This window comes from Syngnathus scovelli, chromosome 7 (assembly GCF_024217435.2).
Source record: "Syngnathus scovelli strain Florida chromosome 7, RoL_Ssco_1.2, whole genome shotgun sequence".
Classification (NCBI taxonomy): Eukaryota; Metazoa; Chordata; class Actinopteri; order Syngnathiformes; family Syngnathidae; genus Syngnathus; species Syngnathus scovelli.
The window spans coordinates 18,956,028-18,979,922 of record NC_090853.1 but is presented as its reverse complement, the minus strand read 5'-3'; the positions used below and the strand labels follow the sequence as shown (position 1 = coordinate 18,979,922).

General features: G+C 46.4%; 1 protein-coding gene across 5 annotated transcripts in view; it reads right to left on the bottom strand.

Annotated features, from left to right (window-relative positions):
* Nucleotides 1-23,895, bottom strand: part of pipox (pipecolic acid oxidase) — a 41,150-nt gene that overhangs the window by 12,764 nt on the left and 4,491 nt on the right. For 4 of the 5 annotated variants that reach the window (XR_007482641.1, XR_007482642.1, XM_049725055.2 and 1 more), the window contains exons 3-5: nt 4,883-5,096; nt 4,583-4,765; nt 2,841-2,993 (exon numbers count right to left, since the gene is read on the bottom strand). Coding sequence is in view for 3 of the 5 variants with exons in the window: in XM_049725055.2 (XP_049581012.1) it covers nt 2,841-2,993; nt 4,583-4,765; nt 4,883-5,096 (550 nt within the window). In the remaining 2 variants the exon portion in view is untranslated. Of the gene's footprint in view, nt 1-2,840; nt 2,994-4,582; nt 4,766-4,882; nt 5,097-11,717; nt 22,539-23,895 lie in introns of those variants that run through there. The other variant, XM_049725054.2, reaches the window with a different exon arrangement.

The following is a 23,895-nucleotide window of genomic DNA, read 5'->3' as shown; positions in this document are numbered from 1 at the left end:
GACTTTCTCTGTCAGAGGCCTCAGGTGGTGCGTGTTGGCGACAAAATCTCCGCCAGCATCACGCTGAGCACGGGGGCCCCCCAGGGCTGCGTGCTCAGTCCATTGCTCTTCACCCTGCTGACGCATGATTGCACTGCGACCTACAGCGACAACCGCATAGTGAAGTTTGCTGACGACACGACTCTGGTGGGTCTCATCACGAAGGGCGACGAGACTCGGTACAGGTCGGAAGTTGACCTTCTGACCACGTGGTGCAGGGACAACAACCTCCTGTTGACTTCCGAAAGGGTCACACAAAACACCTGCCGCTGATCATCGAGGGTGCTGTGGTGGAGAGGGTGAGCTGCACCAAGTTCCTGGGGGTGCACATCAGTGAGGACCTCTCCTGGTCCGCAAACACCTCGTCACTGGCAAAGAAAGCTCAGCGCCGCCTGTACTTCCTGCGGAAGCTCAGGCGTGCATGTGCTCCTCAGGCAGTCCTGTCTACATTCTACCGTGGCACCGTTGAGAGCGTCCTCACCAGTTGCATCGCTGTCTGGGGTGGTAACTGCACTGAACAGAACTTGAAGGCCCTGCAGCGCATAGTGAATGCGGCTGGTAAGATTATTGGTGCTTCGCTCCCCTCCCTGAAGGACATCTACACTTCCCATCTCGCCCGCAAGGCAACCTCGATTGCGAGAGATGTGAGTCACCCGGCTCACTCTTTGTTTGACCTTCTGCCCTCTGGGAAGAGGTACAGGAGCCTGCGCTCCCACACCACCAGACTCGCCAACAGCTTCTTTCTCCAGGCTGTTAGGACCTTGAACTCGCTACCCCCTTCTGCGTAGTGTGTGGCACTGTTGCGCTATTTTCTGGAATGTCTGCTGTACGCGCACTTGCTCCTTTTTTGCTCCTCTTATTTATTTATTTATTTATTTATTTATTGTGTTATTTATTCATTATTTATTCAGCACGCTGTTGTTATACTTGTTTACTTGTTTGTCTGTTGCGGGCCATGTCTTGTCACCGTGGGATAGGGGGGAACGAAATTTCGGTTTCTTTGTGTGTCTTTGGCATGTGGAGAAATTGACAATAAAGCTGACTTTGACTTTGACTTTGGTCTCTGAAACATTTACAATAGCCTGTTTACATACCTGAATGAGCAAGCTATTTGCACAATTGAATACCTTGATTGAAACGGTGACACAAACTAACGTCATGACACGAATAGATAATTTTCGTTTGTTACCTCTACCAAAATAAAACACATTATAGTAATGTCACTTACCACAGGAATAAAGCAGTCGGTTTCTCCCTCGGTCCTAAAGTGTGCTTTTTTTCCCCGTGTCCCTGAGCTGCAGCATTACTTGTGTATTTCCAGCCAGTTGTTCAATGTTTTTTTTCCACCATGTACCCATCCATTCATCCATCCAAATCCTTCCATCCATCACCTACTGCTTATCCAGGGTCGGGTCACAGAGGCAGCAGCTTCAACAGGGAAACCTAAACTTCCATCTCCCAGCCACTGTCCAAGCTCTTCTGGAGAGATCCCAAGGCGTTCCCTAGGCCAGCCAAGAGACATAGTCTCTCCAGCATGTCATGGGTCGCCTAGCCAGTGGGACATGCCCGGAACACCTCAACAGGGAGGCATTCGGGAGGCAACCTAATCAGATACCCCAAGCCACCTCATTTGGCACCTCTCAAAGAGGAGGCACAGTGAGTCAAATAACGCCTAATTCAGACCTGGTGCGAAACAGGTTTGGTGCAATCTTCTCTGGAGCACAGCAAGGAATAGAACGCATCGGAGTCGACGACTCAATTCACTGGTTGCGGTGTGTCAGCAAAACGTCACTGCCGTTCGCAAGCCTTCTAGTTCTTCTGGACGCATGCATAATGAAGCTGATGAAATTACACCGCTCGGACAAGAAATCTGGTGTATGAGGTGGATCCGGTATATTTAAAAATAAAACCGTTCTGCAAACTTTTTTTTTTTTTTTTATTCGTGAAAACATCAACCTGCACTGCAGACCTTCCATTTTAGCTAACTACATAGCTTGGCATGAGTTGGACATTTAAAAGGCAAAAAAACGAGCTCAAAATAACTTAAACATGACAAAATAACACTATATAAACACAAAACCTATTTACCCATGGTAGAAGAGCCACAGTCTACAAATAATGTCCCAAAAGTGTATCAATGTGAATGAAATGATGGCTATTGTTTACAAATGGCTCTCTTTTACACAGTTGTTATTGTGTGAGCTCAACTCTTTAGTGTGAACCCTTCGAGATCTTGTGGTCTCCTGGGCGGAGATTTACGGATACGCAACGCAACTGGTCGCCACCGGTGTGAATTGTGGTCAGGTCTTGCGCGGAAAAACCGCACTGCAGCCGGTGTAAATTAGGCGTAAGAATCCCTCCTGGATGCCCGAGTTTCTCACCCTATCTCAAAGAGAGAGCCCGGACATTCTACGGAGGAAACTCATTTCGGCCACTTGTATCTGGGATCTTGTTCTTTTGATCACGACCCACAGCTTGTAACCATAGGTGAGGGCAGGAACATAGATCGATTGGTAAATCAAGAACTTTGCCTTTTGGCTGAGCTCCTCCTTCACCACCACAGACCAATACAGAGTCCAGATCAAAGCAGATGTTTTTTTTACCCACTCTCTCTCCAGAGGTACAGGTATCTAGGAGATATGGTCATTTGTCATTTGAGCTGTTTAACATTCACAAAATGATACTGATTGCAGTGCTTATTGCAACACAACAATACATTTTATTTGACTTGGCCTGCGGAACATACTTCACCATAGTCTGGTACATACTTTGTTAGTTTTGCATGCTGAGACATACAGTACCTTCATCAGGCCAGGGTATTCATTGGAAGGCAGGCCGTAAATATCCTCTTTAGCCTCCTCTCCTTCAGTCAGTATGAAGCAGGGAAACCATTTCTTCACATGGTATGACTCAGGAATCTTCTCTTTCCAGTAGCACACATTGATTCTCACCACCTACAGTAACATAAACGGGACTAAAATCACTGATATCACGTCATTCTGTCAACACGGTAAAATGGTTTTGCAATGTTTAGCAAATATTTGCTGCCGTTTTCGTTGGATATTAATGAAAACTTGTATTTATTTAATAAATGAGATGTCTAACTCTGGGTCCAGGCCCATGTAAGATGGGCAGTTGATTTAATAAAGAAAACGTTTTTGTCAAAATATTTTGTTTGTTTGGTAAGAGTTTTGCATTGTAATTGTTTATTTCCTTTTGCTGATCCGAACAACCAATGATTTATAAAGGAAAATCTTGAAAATGATCAGAGCTGCCCAAATTTTTGCATATGACTGTATCTGTATATCTAGATCAGGGGTGGGCAATTCCAGTCCTCGAGGGCCGGTGTCCTGCATGTTTTCTATGTCACCCTGTTGCAACACACCTGATTCAAATGGTCAGATAATTAGCAAGGTCTGCAGAAGCTGGATAACAATCCTGATCATGTGAATCAGATTGTTGCAGCAGGGAGACCTATAAAACATGCAGGACACCGTGAGGACCGGAATTGACCACCCCTGATCTAGATTGATCGGTTTTGTCGACACAGTAAATTGTTTTTGCAATGTTTAACAAATATTTGTGAGGCACTGCAGTTTTCAGTGGATATTGTTGAAAACATGTATTTATTTAATAAATGCGATGTCTAACTTTGGGCCCAGGGCCAAGTATATATCTATATCTAAATTGATCGATTGATCAATTTATCAAGAGTATGCCTTAACATGCCCTACTGTTGCGTCACACGTGGGACGCCAAAATGTGACGTCATTATTATTGATCAGCAACAGCTCAGAGTGCTACAGAACAAACTCATAACAGTGGTGTTTATTTTCATCTATTATTTCTCTATTTCATCAATTATTTCTCACTGCTTCAAACGGGAGGTGGGTAAATGCAACGTTCGTAGGTGCTCGATGGTGGAACTACTTCAGATAAGAATGACTACAAATACAAGTAAATACTTTCTACACAATAACAATAAGTGTAGTCTGGTAACGACTGAAAAACATTATGCATTAGATTAATTGTCAATGGAAAAGTGCACATTTTGGAGTAACACATTAGTACTACATTACTGGCATCACTGCTTCTAATCATACCTATTATAATCTGGGGTTAAAATGTGGCTTTTAGTTTGTTATAACATCCATCCCATCCATTTTCTGTACTGCTTTGTCCCCACGGGGGTCGTGGGCATGCTGGAGCCTATCCCAGCGGTCATTGGGCAGTAGGCGGGGGACACCATGAACCGGTTGCCAGCCAATCGCAGGGCACACAGAGACAAACAACCGTCCGCACTTGCACTCACACCTAGGGGCAATTTGGAATGCTCAATCGGCCTACCAAGCATGTTTTTGGGATGTGGGAGGAAACCGAAGTGCCCAGAGAAACCCCACGCGGGCATGGGGAGAACATGCAAACTCTACACAGGGAGTGTCGGAGGTGGAATCAAACCGGCACCCTCCTAACTGTGAGACGGACGTGCTAACCAATGTTCCACTGAGCTGCCTTGTTATAACATGAAAATACTAATTATTACCTCTAAAGGAAGATGTAGGTCAACATTGGCCAGCAATTTACTAGTCCAAGGTCCAGCGGCAATCACAAGTCCCTTGGCTTGATAAACACCCTCAGATGTTGACACCGTCACAGTCGGGCCAGGCTTGATGTCTGTTACCTTTTCTTGGTCTTTAATTACACCACCCAACTTCTGAAACTGCTCCTGGTAAACAGAAACAAAATAATTCACACCTACTGTATAATTTGTAGGCTGTTAGTAACATTTTTTGTGGTTCATTTCTGGACAGAGTTTAAACTATCATTTGCACTCGTGCTGTACCTGTGCAACCTTCAGTGCTCGATCTGCATATAACACTCCAGCAGTGGTGTCCACTAAAGCACCATCCCCATCAGCCAAGATGACATTAGGAATGTGCTGATTGAAATTGTCAGGGGTAAGCACCACCATAGAAATCTTGTTCTTCTCCAGGGTGCTCTTAAAGTCAAGGTAGCGCCGACTGTTCTCTGGTCCCATCACCAGAAGTCCTGTTCGTCTGTAAGGGGAAGGTGGGTTGCAGATTGATAAGAAACAAATCAGGATGTAACATTTCCAAATTGATTAAAAAAAAACAAAAAAAAACAACCAAAAAAAAAGATATTTTTAATAAATCACCCCCATCATAAAAATTGTTCAACAATGCTGATTTTCATTTTACATGAAAAATGGGAGGAATGGGGAGAAAACTCCAGTACAAACCATGAAGAATCTGAAACACAAAAAATATGCATATCCATCTACAAATACGCATATCCACAGGTCCCGGACTGTGAATATACAGGGGTAGACTACAGTTTTTAGTTGCAATATCATCAATCACCACTAGATGGCAGACAACGCACAGAGTTGGCGAAATATTTTTTTTTAGGATTTGAATGATTTGTAGAACAAATGTATATTCACATTAGCCGCAATAATGTTGATTTCTCTGAGGGAGATCAATTTTTGTGAAAAAAATTCACGAAAGAGTTCTTATTACGTACATTCACATCGAATGCAAAATGAATGGCGGCGTGATGTGCCTCGCACGAGTTTGATCGCGCCACATTTATCAGAGACGATGCGGGGAACTACTTGTTTTAATAAGGGGAAAAGAACCACTTTCTTTATACTTTTTTCCAAAGCAAAAACAGACAACATAAGAATAAAATAGGTTTACTTTATTCTTGTTCTCCCACAAGTCTTGCAAATTACAGGACCATCAGGACTCCCCTCTCTCACATGTGCCTGGATTAATGACTTTCTGACCAACCGACTCCAGGCTGTGAGAGTTGGCTCCCGCCTCTCCTCCACCCGTACGCTGAGCATCGGCTCCCCACAGGGCTGTGTGTTGAGCCCCCTCCTCTTCTGCCTCTACACTCACGATTGCAGACCGGCTCACAACCACAACCGGATTGTCAAGTTCGCCGACGATACCACTGTGGTCGGTCTCATCTCCAATGGCGATGAGGTAGCCTACGGAGAGGAGGTCCTGGAGCTGGTCGACTGGTGCTCTGAGAACAATCTCGCTCTGAACACCAAGAAGACCAACGAGCTCATCATAGACTTCAGAAGGCACAGCCCTGAGCCAACTCCCCTCTTCATCAACGGCGAGCAGGTGGAGAGGGTCCACAGCACCAAGTACCTGGGCGTCCACATCTCTGACCGGATCTCCTGGTCAGAGAACATCACCACCATCGTCAAGAAGGCTCAGCAGCGGTTACACTTCCTGAGAGTCCTCAGGAGGTACAACCTCAACACCGACCTGTTGCTGACCTTCTACCGATCTTCCATTGAGAGTCTACTGACCTACTGCATCGTAGTATGGTTCGGCAGCTCCACCGCCGCTGACAGGGAGAAGCTGCAGAGAGTGGTGAAGGCAGCCCAGAGGATCATCGGCCGCCCTCTCCCCTCCCTTACGGACATCTACACTACCCGCTGCCTCAGCAGGGCTAAGGCCATCTCAGCGGACAGCTCCCACCCTGGCTCCGCCCTGTTTGACCTGTTGCCCTCTGGAAGACGCTACAGGCAAATGAAGACCAGGACAAACAGACTCAAAAACAGTTTCTTTCCCCAAGCCATAGCCGCCCTCAACTCCAGCCGACACTGATGACACTTTTTTTTCCTGCACTACTACTGCACTTTGTCCGCACTACTGTTTCCGATTATTCATCTACCTTTCTATTAGTCGATTACTTGACTTGACTATGTTACTCGTATCTACCTCATGCACTGGATGGAGGTCTCCAATTTCATTGTACTATGTAGAATGACAATAAAGGTTTTCTGATTCTGATTCTGAAGCATACAGGTTCTCATGAATTTCACAGCCTTCTTGGTGTGGCGTAAGTAACTTGTAGCAGTACTAGGGTAATGAGCTTTCCATTTCCCCAGTTTCTTTGGAAAGTGGAACAATGGTTAGCATTCGGGATTCACAGTACGAAGACTCAGATAATTCTAGTCAGGTAGAAAACAATCAGTCTTTTACTGAGGATGAAGCAGGTGATCTTTTTGGCTGCCTGTCGCATACAGACAGACAGACAAATCTACTCACTGTATTATCCCTGGAATTTATTTTTATTGATGACAGCAGCAAAACAGCATATAACAACAAACTGACTCACAGACGCACAGACACAGCAACTACAAGCACGCCTGACTATATTAAAATAATTAAATAATGTCAATGTCGTGTTTATTCAATTTTAGCACTGTCAATTTTGTGTAGACTAGTCTACAGTATTTGTAATATAACGCAATGATTTGTATACTGCAGAATTGGCACCTTTTCAATCAGACATCAAGGCTACGCAGATGAGGCCATTTTCTGCAGAAAAAAAAAATCATGAAAGAACACATTTCTTTTCCCCTGCTGTCTATCCATCTGTCTATTCCACTTAGTGCCTTGTGGCACATAAGGCCTTCACAGAGCGCTTCCACTTGTCACGGTCAGCTGCTGTAGTCCTCGCTTCGGACCATGACTTCCATCCTGATTCTTTCCTTTCTTTCTCAACAGTACACCTCCAAGTGGTCTTCAGTCTTCCTTACCTTCTTTTTCCTTCTGGTGCCCAGGTCATGGCTGTGTTGCAGTCGTTGTTGTGGTCCTGCCGTAGTATGTGTCCAATCATTTTCCATCTATGCATCCTAACTTCTTCACTCACTGGCTCCATTTCAGCTCTTTCTAGTAGGTCTTTAGTGCTGATGTGGTCTTGCCAATGTATGCGGAGTATTCTTCGTAGGCATCGGTTCATGGAACAGATCAATTGCCTTGCTGTCCCCTTTATTCATTTTCCACGTTTCACATCCATACAGCAGTACTGGCACTACTAGCGTCTTATAAAGCTTTAGCTTGGTTCTTTTTGAGATGTCATTGGAGCTCCCGGTCTTTTTGAGTTTGATAAATGCACCTCTTGCTTTTGACAGCCTATTCTTCAGATCTTTCACACCGCCTCCCTCTTTACATACTATTGCTCCCAAGTAAGTGAACTGGTCTACATATTCAATATCTTGCTCATTGATCTTGATTTGTTCCTGTTTTTTTGCATTTATCCTCATTGTTTTTGTCTTTTGTGTATTGATCTTGAGTCCTACTTGCTTGGCTTCTGCATCCATTCGGGTTGTTTTATTCTGCATATGATTTTTTCTAGAGGAGAGTAATGCTACATCATCTGCAAAGTCCAAATCATCAAGTTTTGACGTCAGCTTCCATCTAATTCCATTTTCTCCCTCTTGAACTGTTCTTCTCATAATCCAGTCTATTACAATTAAAAACAAGAACCCTGACATATTGCATCCTTGCTTTACGCCGGTTTTGATGTTGAACCACTCACATAATTCCCGTTGGTCTTCTACCGCACACTGGAAGTCTTCATAAAATAGTCTGACCATTCTCACAATCTTCTCCGGAATCCCATACTTCTTCATGATGATCCACAGGCTTTCGTGATGTACAGAGTTGAAGGCTTTTTTCAAAGTCTACGAAGTTTAGTATAGTGTTGCTCATTTACCTGTTCAATTATGTTTCTCAAATATGAAGACTTGCTCTGTTGTTCCCCTACCTGTCCTGTGACCTGCTTGTTCCTTTCTCAGCCTGCAATCGATTCCAGTTTTATTCAATCTACTATAATCCTGCCCAGTATCTTTCCCACTATGGAGAGCAGGGTTATGCCTCCTGAGTTTTTGCATTCTTTGAGATTACCCTTCTTCACTAGTTTGATGATTAGTCCTCTCTTCCACTTTGTTGGGATCTTCTCATGTTTCCATGCTTTCTGTAACAGTTGGTGTACCTTCATTGCTGAAAACTCTACATCTGCTTTTAATAATTCGGCTGTGATGGAGTCAGTTTCTGCTGCCTTGCCATTCTGCAGTCTTTTTATTGCTTCTTTGACTTCACTTAGTGTTGGTTCATTTACCGTGATCTCTTCAATTCTGTTGCTGAATTCACATTCGTCTTCTTCAGTTATTGGGTTTTCCGGCTCTGTTCTATTTAACACTTCTTTGAAGTGTTCCGTCCATCTCATCTTAATTGCATCCCTTCCACTCATGAGGTTGCATGAGTTGTCTAGTACTGCTGTGCTCTGCCTGGGTCTCTCGTTGCACAGTGTCTTTGTTAGTCCATAAAGTGTCTTCATGTGTTGTTTTCTTGCAGCAGCTTCAGCTTCACTTGCAATGTCCTCCATCCATTTCCTTTTGTCTGCTTATATACGTACTTCTCCTTCACCTCTTTGTTCTTCTCTACATACTTCTCTTTTAGCTGCTTCTTGATTCTTTCAGAATGTGTTCCTGGATCTTCTTATTTATTTCTTCTCTTTGCTCTACAAGGCTCCATGATTCCTCACTGATCCATGGCTTCTTTGTCCGTGGTGTACCCAATACTACCTCCGCTACTTCTGTGTATGCCCTCTCCATTACTTGGACGTCACACTCTACCTCTTCATCTCCTGCTCTTCCTCGCTCTTCCTCTTCCAGTACTTGGTACCTGTTTCTTACATGGATAGTGAAGGTCTTTAACATGTTTTCGTTCTTCAGTTTTGCAATGTCATACTTGATTCTGATGTTTTTCCTTTCTTTTTGTCGTCTCTTCAATCTTAGCTTGATTGTTGTACATTCAAGATAGTGGTCACTTCCAATGTCTGCAGACCTGTGTACTCTTGTATCATTCACTGAGTTCCTAAATTGTTTATTGATTAGTGTGTGATCAATCTGATTCCTGGTCTTTCCATCTGGAGATACCCACGTTGCTTTGTGTATGTCTTTATGTGGAAACAGCGTACCTGTTATGACCAGTTCGTTCATGTCACACATTTTGCACAGCCTTTCTCCGTTGTTATTCAGCCTTCCAAGTCTGTGCTTGCCCATGACCCTGTCGTAATCTTGGTGTCCATCTTCTACTTTGGCATTCATGTCTCCTGTTACAATCAACATGTCATGTTTGTTCCTGCTATCTCTTACATCTTGCAGTCTCGTGTAGAATTCGTCCTTTTATTGCTCTTCTGCATTTTCTGTGGGTGCGTAAATGTGCATAATTGTTAACTTAATGTGTTGGGAGTGGTACCTAGCTTGAATGATTCTTTCGTTCACTGGAGTCCAGTCAATCCGGGCTCTTGCTGCTGCTTTCGACATGAGTATGCCTACGCCTTGTCTATGGTTGTCGTCGTCGCTTCCTGAGTAGATGATGGTTTCTCCTTCTGCCAGTTCCACTCTCCCTTGTCCTGTCCAGTGTGTTTCGCTGATACCCATGATGTCCATTCCTCTGTTGGACATTTCTCTTGCTGCTAGTGTGATGTTGCTGCTTACGTATAGTGTTCGTACATTCCAGTTTCCAATCTGCATGGTGTTTTTCGGGTGCAGCAGTGGTCTATTCGGCCCAAGGGCGTCCTGTTGGCTTTGGCTCCTGTGCGTCATCGTGTCTCTGATTACAGGACTGGCTACAGCGTTCCCCTGATTTGGTGTGTGCGATCTGCTTCTGGCTTCAGTAATAATGTTTTTTTTTCCAGGAGCAGGATATCAGCCCACAGCCCAACCCCCAACCTGGAGGGCCAGTGGAATCACTCTTTGTCTGGTCTCTACCCTTCGACCTGTTCGGCATGGGTGACCCTGCCAGGAGTGCAATACTTCTGCCGACATAGCTCTAGGGGTCATGGAGACACGCAAACCACCCCACCACTGGATTCAGTCGGGATGGTCTTTTCCCCTGCAGAGTAAAGTTTTTTGTTCAGCACTTTAGTTCCATCTTTTAATAGCAATTATTTTGCACGGGGGGGGGGGGGGGGGGGGGGGGGGAACCCAATATATGGTTACTTTGTTGCTTGGTTCAATTCCTTAGTTGTTGAGCTAGGATAATGAATCTTTTATACATGCATTTAAATTTTTCGTATCAAAAATGGAATATTGTAACGGCACAAATTTTCCATGGATGCACATATTTTGTCCATATTTAAAATACCACTGTATTCAACTTTAGCTTGAGGAATATTAGTAAACAAGTAATTTCAGTTCGATAAAGACCAAGATTATTTTCCTCACAAAACACGCAAGAGCATGTGCAGTTAGAAAAAGGTAACCTGATCACGTTTATGAGCCAATGTATTTAGGTTAGAAAAGAGGTAAGAGAAAATAATCTTTTTCTGAACTTAACAAACCCAATTAAGGGCATACTCGGATTTCACCACACTTACATTACTTACATTAAGTTAAAGTTGATGTACCAGTATGTAACTTTTGTAACCATTACGATGTACACATAAATAAACAATTATTAATATATCAGCCAGCTCTACGAAGAACAGTATTTTTAAAAAGACATTTGTTTAATCTTTATATTTGCCAGTTTGACTTTTTCATAGTCAGTTTTCATATTAATATATATACATACATATATATATAGTATATATATATATATATATATATATATATATATATATATATATATATATATACATACATACATATATATATATACACACATACATATTGTTGGATTTTGTCCACAATTTAGGGAGCGCGGTATCTGCGCCACACGGCAAAAGCCATTGCCAGTCACCTGTTATCCAATTTACTCACTGCGTGCTCGTTTGATTTCTTCAGATTTAGGAAAATGCTAAGACACTGAAGCAGAAATTACACTTACACAGGTTGGTTGAGTTCAATCACAATTCTTGTTAAGAAAGCTCTGTTTTCAGGAAAGAACAATACAGCGCTGGGCCCTTCGTGCGACCATGCTCAAGAGCAGAAAGTCTCCATTCAGAAAGGCAACGTTCAAGATTCTTTGGTCAGCTTATATTCAGTTGCACATTGTGGGCCGAGTTTGATGGGTGATGAGACTTTGGGGTGGGGCAAGTTCGCAGTAGAGTTTGATTCCATGGGAGTGGGTGCTGGTTCGGTGAGAGCTGGTTTCGTGGGGTTGGGTGCTGATCATGGGCGATTCGATGTGTGTGGGGGCTGTTGTTTTCCATCCCATCTTTCGGCCTTGGCGATCACCTTGGCTGTTTTCCTCCTGGCGTTCTCCCTCTGGCAACTTTGCTGGTTTTATCTCCAAATGACCTTACTGTAAACATTCTCCTCCATTCTTGCACATACACTGTCGCACCTCATCCATTCATTTTGTCATTTTGTACGGAATTATGTGAGTTTTTGGCTGTGACATCATCAATTTAATTTTCATCACTTACCATGTTTTTGTTTGTTTGTTCTTTTGATACTTCATGTACTTGCTTACGTCATCATATTCTTAGTTTAATCATGCTTTCAACCATATCTTTTCTTTGTTAGGCAAAATATTTCCCTCTGTCCAGAACGTTCAGTAGTAATCGAAAACTGGCGTCTAGCATTAGTCAAAACATAAAATACAATCAAGTACTGAATATTTTTAGACGACTTTGGCAGTGACCGTGATTTAGAAAATCATCAGGCATGCATTAAACAGTTCCTTAAGGGTCATTAAGCTATTCAGGCAATATATAAAAAAAACATTCGTTATTTCAAAGTGCTCAGAAATATATATCAGATCATAAAGTTATAAAAACCTTTCTCATTACCATTTATCAAAAATGTCTTGTTATGTCTTCTTTATTGATTTGGTGTGTAGGTATAATTATATGCTTAAAATGTTTCTTTTATTGATTTAATATGTGAATGTACTTGTCTGCTTATGTACTTTATTGAATGAGGTTTGAGCATAGGCAGGGCTTTTTGTATTTCGACCCAATTCCTTCACTATATACTATATATATATATATATATATATATATATATATATATATATATATATATATATATATATATGTACATACATTATATATATACATACATACATCCATCCATCCATTTTCTGAACCGCTTAGTCCCCACGGGGGTCGCGGGCGTGCTGGAGCCTATCCCAGCCGTCATCGGGCAGTAGGCGGGGGACACCCTGAACTGGTTGCCAGCCAATCGCAGGGCACACAGAGACAGACAACCAATCGCACTCACACTCACACCTAGGGACAATTTGGAGTCTTCAATCGGCCTACCAAGCATGTTTTTGGAATGTGGGAGGAAACCGGAGTGCCCGGAGAAAACGCGGGCCCGGGGAGAACATGCAAACTCCACACAGGGAGGGCCGGAGGTGGAATTGAACCCGCACCCTCCTAACTGTGAGGCGGACGTGCTACCCAGTGCGCCACCGAGCCGCCCCTATATACATACATACGTATATATATATATACATATATATATACATATATATACATACATACATATATACATATAAATATATACATACATACATACATACATATGTACATATATATATATATATATATACATATATATATGACATTTTTCAGCCATATCAGCCATCTCTACTAAGAACAGTATTTTTGAAAAGACATTTGTTTAATCTTTATATTTGCCAGTTTGACTTTTTCATAGTTTTGTTGTAAAATATTTAAAAAAACAAATATATATATATATATATATATATCCATCCATCCATCCATCCATCCATCCATCTTCTTCCGCTTATCCGGGGTCGGGTCGCGGGGCAGCAGCTTTAGGAGGGACTCCCGGACTTCCCTCTCCCCAGCCACTTCATCCAGCTCATCCCGGGGGAACCCAAGGCGTTGGTTCGGCACTTTACAAGCACCGCGGATGAGATCGCGGGGCCGCATTCGACTTCCAGCGGCCGGTGCACATGCGCACGCCGCCCGGCACCGCCGAAAGGCCGTGCGCATGCGCCAAGTGGCCGAAAATAGCCCCGGCCCAGCGGTTCGGCACTTTACAACCCAGGCCAGCTGAGAGACATAGTCTCTCCAGCGCGTCCTGGGTCGTCCCCGGGGTCTCCTACCGGTGGGACATGCCCGGAACACCTCCCCAGAGAGGGGTCCAGGAGGCATCCTGATAAGATGCCCGAGCCACCTCATCTGGCTCCTCTCAACGTGGAGGAGTAGCGACTCTACTCCGAGTCTCTCCCAGATGACCGAGCTTCTCACCCTATCTCTAAGGGAGAGCCCGGACATCCTGCGGAGAAAACTCATTTCGGCCGCTTGTATCCGAGATCTCGTTCTTTCGACCCATAGCTCGTGACCATAGGTGAGGGTAGGAGCACAAATCGACCGGTAAATTGAGAGCTTTGCCTTTTGGCTCAGCTCTCTCTTCACCACAACGGACCGGTACAGGGTCCGCATTACTGCCGACGCTGCACCGATCCGCCTGTCGATCTCACGCTCCATCCTCCCCTCACTCGTGAACAAGACTCCAAGATACTTGAACTCCTCCACTTGGGGCAGGATCTCATCCCCGATCCGGAGAGGGCATTCCACCCTTTTCCGATCGAGGACCATGGACTCGGATTTGGAGGTGCTGACCCTCTTCCCGACCGCTTCACACTCGGCTGCGAACCGTTCCAGCGAGAGCTGGAGATCACGGCCTGAAGAAGCCAACAGCACCACGTCATCTGCAAAAAGCAGAGACATGATGCTGAGGTCCCCAAACCGGACCCCCTCAACGCCTCGGCTGCGCCTAGAAATTCTGTCCATAAAAATTATGAACAGAATCGGTGACAAAGGGCAGCCTTGGCGGAGTCCAACCCTCACTGGGAACGAATCCGACTTACTGCCGGAAATGCGGACCAGACTCTGGCATCGGTGATACAGGGACCGAACCGCCCTTATCAGTTGACTCGGCACCCTTCTTAAAGAGGGGAACCACCACTCCAGTCTGCCAATCCAGAGGCACTGTCCCCGATGTCCACGCAACGTTGTAGAGGTGTGTCAGCCATGACAGCCCCACAACATCCAGAGCCTTTAAGAACTGCGGGCGATCTCATCCACCCCCGGGGCCTTACCACCGAGGAGGTTTTTAACTACCTCAGTGACTTCGACCCCAGAGATTGGAGAATCCGCCTCAGAGTCTCCAGGCCCTGCTTCCTCAATGGAAGGCGTGTAGGTGGAATTGAGGAGGTCTTCGAAGTATTCTCCCCACCGACTCACGACGTCCCGAGTCGAGGTCAGCAGCACGCCATCCCCACTGTAAACAGTGTTGACGTTGCACTGCTTCCCCCTCCTGAGACGCCGGATGGTGGACCAGAATTTCCTCGAAGCCGTCCGAAAGTCATTCTCCATGGCCTCACCAAACTCCTCCCACGTCCGGGTTTTTGCCTCAGCAACCGCCGAAGCCGCCCATCCGGTACCTGTCAGCTGCCTCCGGAGTCCCGCAGGCCAAAACGGCCCGATAGGACTCCTTGTTCAGCTTGACGGCATCCCTTACCGCCGGTGTCCACCAGCGGGTTTGGGGATTGCCGCCACGACAGGCACCAACGACCTTACGGCCACAGCTCCGGTCGGCCGCCTCAACAATGGAGGCGCGGAACATGGTCCACTCAGACTCAATGTCCCCCACCTCCCCCGGGACGTGGGAAAAGCTCTGCCGGAGGTGGGAGTTGAAACTCTTCCTGACGGGAGATTCTGCCAGACGTTCCCAGCAGACCCTCACAGAGCGTTTGGGTCTGCCAGGTCGGACCGGCATCTTCCCCCACCATCGGAGCCAACCCACCACCAGGTGGTGATCAGTTGACAGCTCCGCCCCTCTCTTCACCCGAGTGTCCAAAACATGCGGCCGCAAATCCGATGACACGACTACAAAGTCGATCATCGAACTGCGGCCTAGGGTGTCCTGGTGCCAAGTGCACACATGGACACCCTTATGTTTGAACATGGTGTTCATTATTGAAAATCCGTGTCGAGCACAGAAGTCCAACAATAGAACACCGCTCGGGTTCAGATCAGGGGGGCCGTTCCTCCCAATCACGCCCTTCCAGGTCTCACTGTCATTGCCCACGTGAGCATTGAAGTCACCCAGTAGAACGATAGAGTCCCCAGAAGGAGCGCTCTCCAGCACTTCCTCCAGGGACCCCAAGAAGGGTGGGTACTCTGAGCTGCTGTTTGGTGCATAGACACAAACAACAGTCAGGACCTGTCCCCCCACCCGAAGGCGGAGGGAGGCTACCCTCTCGTTCACCGGGGTGAACCCCAATGTGCAGGTGCCCAGCCGGGGGGCAATAAGTATACCCACACCTGCTCGACGCCTCTCACCGTGGGCAACTCCAGAGTGGAAGAGAGTCCAGCCCCTCTCGAGAGGGCTTGTACCGGAACCCAAACTGTGTGTGGAGGCTAGTCCGACTATATCTAGTCGGAATCTTTCTGCCTCGCACACCAGCTCGGGCTCCTTTCCAGCCAGAGAGGTGACATTCCATGTCCCAAGAGCCAGCTTCTGCAGCCGGGGATCAGACCGCCAAGGTCCCTGCCTTTGGCTGCCGCCCAGCTCACATTGCACCCGACCCCTTCGGCCCCTCCCACAGGTGGTGAGCCCATGGGAAGGGGGACCCACGTTTCCATTTCGGGCTATGCCCGGCCGGGCCCCATGCGCGAAGGCCCGGCCACCAGACGCTCGCCTTCGAGCCCCGCCTCCAGGCCTGGCTCCAGAGGGAGGCCCCAGTGACCCGCGTCCGGGCGAGGGAAAACAAAGTCCATTTATGTTTTTCATCATAAGGGGCTTTATATAATATAATATATATATATATATTGAAATGCTATTACGACGACATCATCAGTAGGGTAAAACTAAGTTGTCTCACGACTGTTAGTACACACAAAATATAGTCATTGTACATGACACGGGCCAGTAGTGACACTGTCGTGTTTACATTCTTCTTTGCAGAGGTCTGTCCTGAAGTATATACTGTATGTATGTACCGGATTTTTCAGACTACAAGTCGCGTTTTTTTTCATAGTTTGGGTGGGGGGGGGCGACTTATACTGAGGAGCGACTTATACGTGAATTCTTTCACAAATTTTCCAAATTCGAATAAAAAAAAAGTGAAACCGTGATAAACGAACCAGGATGTCGCAAGGGATTACTGTAATTTGAACTGCAAGTGACGTCAGCGGCGCGGCGCGGTGCGGCGGTTGTTTACATAAAGGACAAAGGATTTGATCACGGGATGACGAAGATGGCGAAGGGCCCCACATACTACCGGCATCATTAGCGGCTTTGTTTGTAAGTGACACGGAGGACGAAGAGTTTGAAGGATTTAATGATTTGGAGTGACACAGAAGGTTTGAAAAACTATTATGGCTTTTACGCACGCCCGGTCCTACTCTACAGAGCTTTCTTTCACCTCCGTGGATGGAAGTCGGGGGCCGGCGTTTGGCCGAGTGGCTGTCCGTGGACGGCGGATGGGGCTCGGACACTGCTCCTACGCACGCCCGGTCCTATTCTACGAAGCCCTCTTCCACCTCCGTGGCTGGAAGTCGGGGGCCGGCGCTCGGCAGCTAGCTGTCCGGGGACGGTGGGTGGGGTTCGGACACTGCTCCTACGCACGCCCGGTCCTACTCTACGGAGGTTCCAGCCACCTTCGTGGCTGGAATTGCCATCTCCGGGGATGGAAGTCCACGCCGCCACATGCCTGGAACTCCACGCCGGTGCTTGGGGCCGTGTGGCGGTGAACTATTTATGTTATAGTTATTTGATATATATTATTTCGTGTAGCAACTTGTAGATGTTTTTATCGTTACAGTTCAGTAGTTGTTGGCTCATTGAACTTTTGTTTTGTTAAATAAAGAGCCGTTTACCAAACCCACGGCTTTCCTGGTACTTTGTTAACGCTACAATATAGTTATATACTAGATCTGTGGAATAACGACTAGGCTGACGTCAGCGGCGCACGCCCGTCGTTGACAAAGGACGAGGAATTTGATCGATGGATTTAGAGTGACACAGATGGTTTGATAATATTGTTGTTTATATCAAAGTCAAAGTCAAAGTCAGCTTTATTGTCAATTTCTCCACATGCCAAAGACACACAAAGAAACCGAAATTTCGTTCCCCCCTATCCCACGGTGACAAGACATGGCTCACAACAGACAAACAAGTAAACAAGTATAACAAAAGTGTGCTGAATAAATAATGAATAAATAACACAACAATAAATAAATAAATAAGAGGAGCAGAAAAAAAGGAGCAAGTGCGCGTACAGCAGACATTCCCGAGAATAGCGCAACAGTGCCGCACGCTACGCAGAAGGGGGTAGCGAGTTCAGGGCCCTAACAGCCTGGAGAAAGAAGCTGTTGGCGAGTCTGGTGGTGCAGGAGCGCAGGCTCCTGTACCTCTTCTCAGAGGGCAGAAGGTCAAACAAAGAGTGAGCCGGGTGACTCACATCTCTGGCAATCGAGGTTGCCTTGCGGGCGAGATGGGAGGTGTAAATGTCCTTCAGGGAGGGGAGCGAAGCACCAATAATCTTACCAGCCGTATTCACTATGCGCTGCAGGGCCTTCAAGTTCTTTTCAGTGCAGTTACCACCCCAGACAGCGATGCAACTGGTGCCACGGTAGAATGTAGACAGGACTGAGGAGCACATGCACGCCTGAGCTTCCGCAGGAAGTACAGGCGGCGCTGAGCTTTCTTTGCCAGTGATGAGGTGTTTGCGGACCAGGAGAGGTCCTCACTGATGTGCACCCCCAGGAACTTGGTGCAGCTCACCCTCTCCACCACAGCACCGTCGATGATCAGCGGCAGGTGTGTTGTGTGACCCTTCCGGAAGTCAACAATGATTTCCTTGGTCTTATTGACGTTCAGCAGGAGGTTGTTTTCCCTGCACCACGTGGTCAGAAGGTCAACTTCCGACCTGTACCGAGTCTCGTCGCCCTTCGTGATGAGACCCACCAGAGTCGTGTCGTCAGCAAACTTCACTATGCGGTTGTCGCTGTAGGTCGCAGTGCAGTCATGCGTCAGCAGGGTGAAGAGCAATGGACTGAGCACGCAGCCCTGGGGGCCCCCCGTGCTCAGCGTGATGCTGGCGGAGATTTTGTCGCCAACACGCACCACCTGAGCCCTCTGACAGGGGAAGTCCAGTAGCCAGTTGCAGAGGGAGGTACTGAGGCCCAGCTCGTCGAGTTTGCAGATGAGTCGCTGCGGCACAATGGTGTTGAAGGCAGAGCTGAAGTCCACAAACAGCAACCTCACATATGAGTCCTTTCTCTCCAGGTGGGTGAGGGCCGAGTGGAGGGCAGAGCAGATGGCATCCTCAGAGGACCGCTTGGCACGGTACGCAAACTGGAAAGGGTCAATGGTGGGGGGGGAGAACGGACTTGATGTGCTCCATGACAAGCCGCTCAAAGCACTTCATGATGATGGGCGTCAGTGCCACGGGGCGGTAGTCATTGAAGCAGGACGGTGCAGGTTTCTTCGGCACAGCAACGATGGTGGCAGCCGTGAAACACGAGGGGACGATGGCCTGCTGCAGGGAAACGTTAAAGATGTCCGTGAAGACACCCGACAGCTCCCCAGCGCAGTCCTTCAGCGCTCGACCCGGGATGTTGTCAGGGCCCGCCGCCTTACGGGTGTCAATAGCGGCAAGCGCCCTCCTCACACCGTCGGCAGAGAGGCGCAGGGGCTGCTCGTGTGGGGGGGGGGGAGTGGTCTTCAGCGGGCAAGTGCTGTTCTGGGCGTCGAAGCGAGCAAAGAAGCGGTTCAGATCGTTCAGCAGACGGACGTCGCCCTCACAGCTCCTCGGCGCGGGCTTGTAGTCCGTGATGGTCTGAATGCCCCGCCAAAGGCTACGTGCGTCCTTGCTGTCCTTGAAGTGGGTGGAGACCTTGCACGAGAACGCCTTCTTCGCTTCTTTGATGCCTCGGGACAGGTCGGCCCTCGCTGTCCTCAAGCCATCCTCATCCCCCGCTCTGAAAGCCTTGTCCCTTGCCCTCAACAGTCTGAGGACAGCCCCCGTCAGCCACGGCTTCCAGTTCGCGCGAGTGACGACGGATTTCGAGCAAGTCACATCATCGATGCACTTCGTGATGTAAGAGGTAACAGAGTCAGTATACTCCTCTATGTCCGTCCGATCGTTGTAGGTGGCTGCCTGCTTAAACAAGTCCCAGTCAGTGGTGTCGAAGCAGTCACGAAGTGCATCGGAGGCACCCTCAGGCCACACCCGAACCCGCCTCCGAACCGGCCTGGATGCCTTTACCAATTGTCTGTATGCGGGCAAAAGCAAAACGGTGAGATGGTCAGAAAGCCCCAGATGGGGGAGGGGGGTGGCTTTGAAAGCTCCCTTTTGCGCCGAGTAGACTAGGTCCAGGAAGCTGTCTCCACGTGTCGGAAAAGTAACATGCTGGTGAAGCCTCGGGAAAACAGACTTCAGGTTGGCATGATTGAAGTCTCCAGCGAAGATGGTGAAATCGTCAGGGTGCGCTGTTTGCTGTTCACTGACAGCCTGGTACAGTTCACCAAGCGCCGCGATCCTGTCGCCTTCGATGTTGGAAGGCGGGATGTATACCGCGACTAGCAGAATCGCGGTAAATTCCCTCGGCAGATAAAAAGGACGGCACTTAATGATCACAAACTCCACAAGCGGCGAGCAGTGCTTACATACCACCACAGAGTCCCGGCACCATTCTTCTCGGATGTAGACGCATATTCCACCTCCTCGCGACTTTCCCCCTCGTACAATGGCACGGTCCGCCCGATAGCACGCTAGCCGCTCCAGATGCACGGCAGAGTCCGGAATGTTGTCACTCAACCAGGTCTCGGTGAACACGAGCACACAGCAGTTCCGCACCGTCCGGTTTGTAGACCTCAGCAGGCGAACGTAATCCATTTTGTTGTCCAGCGATCGAACATTCGCCAGAAGAATGGAGGGCACCGCCGGGCGCGCTGGGTTGGCCGCCAGCCTGGCCCGGACGCCTCCGCGCTTGCCCCTCTTCTGCCTCCTCGCACACTGTTTCCGACGGCTCCCAACCGGGGGAGGAATAGCGGGTGAGGTCGGCGACGTTTCAGGACGTAGCAGTCCGAGCGCCTTTAATGTCGACGCTTCAAAGTCCAGAATGCCGCAAAACCCACTTCTGCCGATGTCGAGCAGAACCTGCCTGCTGTACTTGTAGTACGATAAAGCACGACGAGACGAACACATAAGACTGTCGGACGAACACTCATTAGACGAACAAATCACCGTACTGACGGGACAGAGAGCGGCCGCTGCGTGTGCACGCGCCGCCATCTTGAAAACCAAGATATATATGATAGTTATTTGATCTATTTTACTTTGTGTAGCAACTTGTATATGTTTTTATCGTTACAGTTCAGTAGTTGTTGGCTCATTGAACTCTTGTTTGTTAAATAAAGAGCCGTTTACCAAACCCACGTCTTCCCTGGTACTTTGTTAACGCTACAATATAGTTATATACTACATCTGTGGAATAACAACGAGGCTGACGTCAGCGGCGCACGAGCGGTGTTGTTGACAAAGGATGAGGAATTTGATCGATGGATTTAATGATTTGGAGTGACACAAATCGTTTGATGATACTGTCGTTTATATGATAGTTATTTGATATATACTTTATATATCGTTATATGGGTCTGTGGAACATTTAGAACTGCAACTCACGACGAGTCCGACGTCAGCGCCGCGGCGCATACAGGTCATCGTTTACATAAAGGATGATCGATGGATTTAATGAATAGGAGTGACACAGATGGTTTTATAAGCGTGTTATTTATATAAAAGTTATTTGAATAACTCTGAATGTTACGTCAGGCCCGTTCTCAGCTCTTTGCTTGTGTTTATGTCACGTTAGCATACCTATCGTTTAGCCTGTTGTTGCTCGTTCATGTCTGTTCTTGGTGTTGGATTTTGTCAAATAAATTTCCCCCAAAATGCGACTTATACACCGGAGCGACTTATATGTTTTTTTTTCCGCTTCATTGTGCATTTTATGGCTAATGCGACGTATATTCCAGAGCTACTTTTAGTCTGAAGAATACGTATATATATTTATATATATACATCCGGATCGCAAACAAACCCATGGCAGATGATAGCGACAGCTCCGTTTCTAGCGGCAATATTAGCATTATTTTATCCAATTCAGAAACCTCTTTTGACGCAGAATATGATGAATCTAGCAGTTCACTTGGGCTGAGCTGAGCACATTTTCTGAATTGTGCGAGTCCCGTCACTCTGGTTAGGTTGGCATAGTAAAAAGTGCTCTTGGGGGCTTTAGAATGCCGAGTTGATCTCGGCACATGAAGAAATGACCACCTGCAACGTTTGGTTTAGGTTTTATAACCATTTTTAATTTTATTGCTTAAATCGCATTTTCTCGACGAGCTGAGCACGTTTTCTGAATTGTGCCTCTCCCGTCACTGTGGTTAGGTTGGCATAGTAAAAAGAGTAGAGTGCCGAGTTGACCACTGCGCATGGAGAAATGAACATCTGCAGCGTTTGGTTTAGGTTTTAGGCGCATTTTTAATTTTATTGCTTAAATCGCATGTTTTCGACGAGCTGAGCACGTTTTCTGAATTGTGCCCCTCCCGTCAAGCTTCGACATACTTTTCAAAGTCAAAGTCTCAAAGTCAAAGTCTCCTTTATTGTCAATTCCTCCACATGTCAAGACACACAAAGAGATCGAAATTACGTTTCTCACTATCCCAGGGTGACAAGACAGAGTTCACAACGCACATACAAGTAAACAACACAGGAAAAATAAAACAAGAAGATGAACAATAAGAGTGATAGCACGCTAGCCGCTCCCGATGCACAGCAGAGTCCGGAAAGAAACTAAAGCATTTGATACTGTCGACCATAAGATCCTTATCGCTAAGCTAGAGAGATATGGAGTGAAGGATTCTGCCCTGAAATGGTTTACAAACTATCTTGCCAACAGAGAACAATATGTATATTTAAATGGTTGTTCTTCCAACAGATCTAAAATACTATTTGGGGTCCCACAGGGCTCAATATTGGGTCCTCTATTATTTTTGGTGTACATAAATGATTTTTCCATGTCTTGTTCAAATTTTCTCCCTTTGTTATTTGCGGACGATACCAACCTCATTGCCACCCACGATGATTTTAATTCCCTCATTGCAAGTGTGAATGCTGAGTTGTACGCTATTACAAAATGGTTCAAAATAAATAAGTTGACACTAAATATAAAAAAATGTAACTTCGTGATCTTCTGCAATATAAACAAATCTTACCCCAAAGAACAGACCAAAATTTACATAAACAATAACGAAATCCATCAAGTTACTAGCACCAAATTCCTAGGAGTTATAGTAGACGAACACTTAAATTGGTCCGAACACATTGATTTGGTTTGCAAAAGATCTATGAAGATGCTAGGTATTTTACGAAAAGTTTGTCCCTTGGTCCATCCTTCTGCTCATCTCACTCTGTATTATAGTTTCCTGTTTCCTTTACTCAATTACTGCAACATAATCTGGGCAGCCACATATCCAACATACCTCAACAAATTACTCATCTTACAAAAGAAGTTCCTAAGAATAATCTCTTTTTCAAATAGATATGAACCATCGGCACCACTGTTTAGAAATTATTCATTACTGCCAATTGATAAAGTAAACATTCATCAAACCTGTCTACTCATCCATAAATACATATATAGGAAACACTGTCTTCCAGCCACTTTTCATAATTTCTTCACATTTGCATCAGACTTTCATTCTTATCCAACAAGTCAGAGGGACAATCTTCACCCACCTTTCTGTCGAACGTCACACCATCAATATAATATTCACTTTAGAGGGCCTTCACTCTGGAATAAGCTACCAATCCATATCCGATCCATATCTGCACAGGCTGCTTTTACAAAGCACCTGAAACACCACCTTCTCCACTCATTATCCTACTAGTCCATAATTACTCCACCACACTCAGCTGATCCATACTATGATCATCAACTTAATCCACAATTCTGACTCAGATTCTTCCTTGTTTTGTTTTGTTATTTTCTGTTTACAGTTCTTCTGTTCCCTTT